Source organism: Polistes canadensis, unplaced genomic scaffold, assembly GCF_001313835.1.
Source record: "Polistes canadensis isolate GaletaPanama2010 unplaced genomic scaffold, ASM131383v1 scaffold_65, whole genome shotgun sequence".
NCBI classification, from domain to species: domain Eukaryota; kingdom Metazoa; phylum Arthropoda; class Insecta; order Hymenoptera; family Vespidae; genus Polistes; species Polistes canadensis.
In genome coordinates, this window is record NW_014569612.1 from 489,114 (window position 1) to 493,144 (window position 4,031).

Consider the following 4,031-nt stretch of genomic DNA (forward strand, 5'->3'; position numbering starts at 1 on the left):
AATATAAATTCATATTTAAAAAAGTGTAAATTTCGCGCAATTACTACGTAAGTCATAAAACCGGAACCGGATACGTTGCAATATGCACAACGTAGTGCAGTCGCGCGAATTTCACACCTTAACCTTGATCTTATGTGATATCATTAAAAGATTGCAATTAATTAAAAAAGTGTGTGATAGTATATTTAATAATATTATAAGAAGAAATATTATTTATTTCATTATTCTTAATATATTGTTCATTTTATTTAATCTTAATAATATTATATAGTAGTGCTATATTAATAAATGAAGTGTCAGTGACGTTTAAGAGGTTATGTTTACAAATGTTCTTGTGTGATTTAATATACAGTGTATTTTAAATTCTTTATTATGGAAATTCTTGAACTAAAGGATGTAAAAGCTGTTCCAGATATTATTCATACTTATCCACATAAAATAAAAACTGAGGTAATACCATTGGTTATTGATAATGGTAAGAGAAATAATTTTACATTTAATGTTGTATAAGATTTAATATTTTTTATTTTGAAAGAGTAATTATTAATATATATATATTTTATTTCAGGTTCATACAATTGTAGGGTTGGTTGGGCTACTGAAAAGGAACCGCAGTTAATATTTAAGAATCTCATAGCGAAACCTAGAAAAGAACGTGGCAAGAAAGACGGAGAACCTCAAGTAGGAAATGACATAGTAAACATAGAAGCTGTAAGATTTCAATTGAAAACTCAATTCGACAGAAATGTTGTTACTCACTTCGAGGCTCAGGAACAAATCTTTGATTACACCTTTACGCATATGGGAATTGATACGGAAGCTTCTGTTAATCATCCAATTATTTTAACGGAAGCTTTTTTGAATCCCAATTATTCAAGAAATTGTAAGTTGTGTATTAATTTTCAATGATTAATACTTTTTGTTATAAAAAAAGATTTTATTAAGTATGCGCATATGTTTCAGTAATGGCTGAACTTCTATTCGAATGTTACAATATACCATCAATAGCTTACGGTGTTGATTGTTTACTTTCATATCAACATAATAATTGTCAATCAGATGGTTTAATCGTTAGCATTGGATACCATACAACACATATAATACCGATATTAGATGGCAAAGCAGATCCGGTGAATGCTAGAAGAATTAATATTGGTGGTTATCATATTACATCTTATATGCACAGATTACTTCAACTTAAATATCCTGTACACGTTAATGCGATAACTCTTAGCCGTGCTGAAGTAAATATCATTTCTTTTCCTATATTCTCTATTGTATATTAAATTAATTAAATGTTTTTAATTTTGTGTAGGAATTGATACACGAACATTCCATGATTGCATTGAATTATCAAGAAGTTGTTTCCAAATGGGCTGATCCAGATTATTACGATGCCAACGTGTTAAGAGTTCAATTACCTTACATTGCACCTGCGAGTACTCCTGGTTTAACCATAGAACAACAGAAAGAAAGGAAAAGGGAATTAGCTAGGAGATTGATGGAAATCAATGCAAGAAAGAGAGAAGAAAGGGTAAAAGAAATTATTATTACTATTATTATATTCTGTGTAATTGAGAATGTAATATCAATTTATAACATTCGACCAAATAGTTGGCTGAAGATGAGGAACAATTGAATCAATTATTAGCAATACAAGATCTTTTGGAAGAAGGTGAAACGGATGAGTTCGATCAAGCATTGAAAACTTATTCTCTGGCAAACGAAGCGGATCTAATTAAAATGATTAATAATTTACAAGCTAAGGTAGAAAGAACAAGACAAAAGATTGTTGCTGCCAATTCGCAAGAAGAGAACATCGTTATGGAGGATCAAAAACCAAAAATAAAATCAAGTCTTCAACCGAAGGATCAGCAAGATTTCGAAGAATGGATTGCTGGTGTTAGAAAGAGAAGGTAAATATATTTAAAATTAATTAGAAATATAAGTATGGGTAAATATTAATAAATAATATTGTATATTCTAGACAAGAAATATTAGACAAACGTATGGCGAAGAGACAACGTAGACAAGACATGGCCAAACGTAGAACAGCAGCAGCACAGGAAAGAATGCGTATAATTAGTCAATTAGCAAGGAAAGACAAACGTGATGATGATTTTGGTATGAGAGATGAAGACTGGGATGTATATAAAGTTATTAATAGAGTTAGTGAAATCTCATTATTATATATATATACAGTATATAAGAGAAATGAGTTAGTTCTAATAATAGAATACATTTTGTATTACAGGAAGGCGGTGACTCAGATTCAGAATTAGAACAAGAAAAATTATTAGAACTCGAGGACGTTCTTCGTCATCACGATCCAGAATTCGATGGTGCCGGTTCTAGCGTTCCCTTGATTCCTGGTGAAACCCATCAATTACATGTTGGAGTGGAACGATTGAGAGCAGTCGAATTACTTTTTCAGCCTTCGATGATAGGTTCCATCGAAGCTGGCATAGCGGAGACAATTGAATTTGTTTTAAAACTTTATTCCCCTATACAACAAAAACGATTGGTAAGCAACGTTTTTCTCACCGGTGGACCAACAGCATTTCCAGGATTGCTCGAAAGACTCAAACGTGAACTCAAAGAAATAAGACCATTTGGTTCGAGCTTTCAAATAAACGTAGCAAAAAATACCAGTTTAGATTCTTGGTACGGTGCAAGAGATTTTGGTTTGAGTGGTAATCTACCTGAATATCTTGTAACTCGTAAAGAATATGAAGAAAAAGGTGGTGAATATTTGAAGGAACATACTGCGAGTAACATGTATACACGGTCACCTGATCCCTTACCTATATTACAAGTTCCTGTAACATGCGAACAAGTAATTGTTGAAGATGCTATAATCGATGTTGAGATTGAATAAAGAAAATGAAATTATAAAAGTCTGGCGTGTGATTCGATTTAGGGAGAAAGTATAAGAGGTAGATTTTTTGTTAATGATTACTACTTTATTACACAAGTGTTTTTGTTCGTTCATTTTATTACGAACAAACTACATTGTAGTCTGTTTATACTAATCATAATATACATTTCTTTTACATCGCACCTTTTTTTTTTTCTTTTTCTGTTTTTTTTTTTTTTTTTTTTTTTTTTAGCAGTCAGAGACAATTATTTTTTGGGTAGATTATTTTTTTATTCTTTTCTTATATCTCTCTCTGAGAACAGTCGATATCTGTGCAATTAGATACTTTTGGATGGCCTAAAAAATGTGAAAATGATCCCTCACCTTAGCAATTGAATAATTGATTACAGCGACCTCATTCACAGTACACTTCAATTGAGTTAATGACTTGGCTTACGCTAAAATCACAATATCACATAACAACATATTGAAAATATCATTAACTCCATTGGAAATTTAATCGCTAATATTTAATGACCCTGCATATCTCATTGCGAGGAAAAAAAAAGAAAAGAAAGGAACGTTCTCAATGAAAGCAAATCTAAATCATTAATTTTAATATCAACGAGAAAACGCTTGATTACTTAACATATGAGAAATAATTTAATTTCATTGCGATTATAGGATTTTTACGCGTTGTTATTTGTTTCTTTTCTTTTTTCTTTTTAATCTCTCTCTTTCTCTCTATACAATTTTTGTTTATTTCACATTTCGTATTTTAATATATAATACACGACTAACATTTCTTAATATACTATTTTTATCGAGGAACAAATCACAAAGGTGTTTTTCTACACGCTTTTTATTAAAGGACAAAGTTTGCAGACATTTCCTGAGGAATTTTCCAATATAATCAGATCAATTAACATATCTGCATTATTTATGATATCGATCAGATACATTTGACCAAATTTCCGATGGTCACAAAGCTACCAACTATATTATAATTATAATTATAATAATATATAATAATAATAATAATAATAAAATGAATATATTCTTTTTTTCTTTTTTGTGTGTTCGCTAAACAAAAAAGAAAAGGAAACATGTGTCGAACTTAGTAAAACGAAATCCTTAATTTTAAGTATAATATCCATCGTGTTAACTATCACAG

General features: G+C 30.2%; 1 protein-coding gene across 1 annotated transcript; it reads left to right on the top strand.

Annotated features, from left to right (window-relative positions):
• Window positions 1-234: 234 nt before the first annotated feature.
• LOC106786095 (actin-related protein 5) lies at window positions 235-3,038 on the top strand. The gene is made up of 7 exons (XM_014747122.1): window positions 235-475; window positions 569-883; window positions 964-1,244; window positions 1,316-1,534; window positions 1,615-1,916; window positions 1,988-2,168; window positions 2,255-3,038. The coding sequence occupies exons 1-7, from the start codon at window positions 373-375 to the stop codon at window positions 2,876-2,878; spliced, it is 2,025 nt and encodes a 674-aa protein (XP_014602608.1). The 5' UTR covers window positions 235-372; the 3' UTR covers window positions 2,879-3,038.
• The last annotated feature ends 993 nt before the right edge of the window (window positions 3,039-4,031 follow it).

Bases quoted from the DNA above. Each gene is read 5' to 3' on its own strand.
- LOC106786095 (XM_014747122.1), top strand. From the start codon at position 373: ATGGAAATTCTTGAACTAAAGGATGTAAAAGCTGTTCCAGATATTATT. The intron at 1,245-1,315 runs GTAAATATCATT...AATTTTGTGTAG, and splicing joins TAACTCTTAGCCGTGCTGAA to GAATTGATACACGAACATTC. The intron at 2,169-2,254 runs GTTAGTGAAATC...TTTGTATTACAG, and splicing joins TATATAAAGTTATTAATAGA to GAAGGCGGTGACTCAGATTC.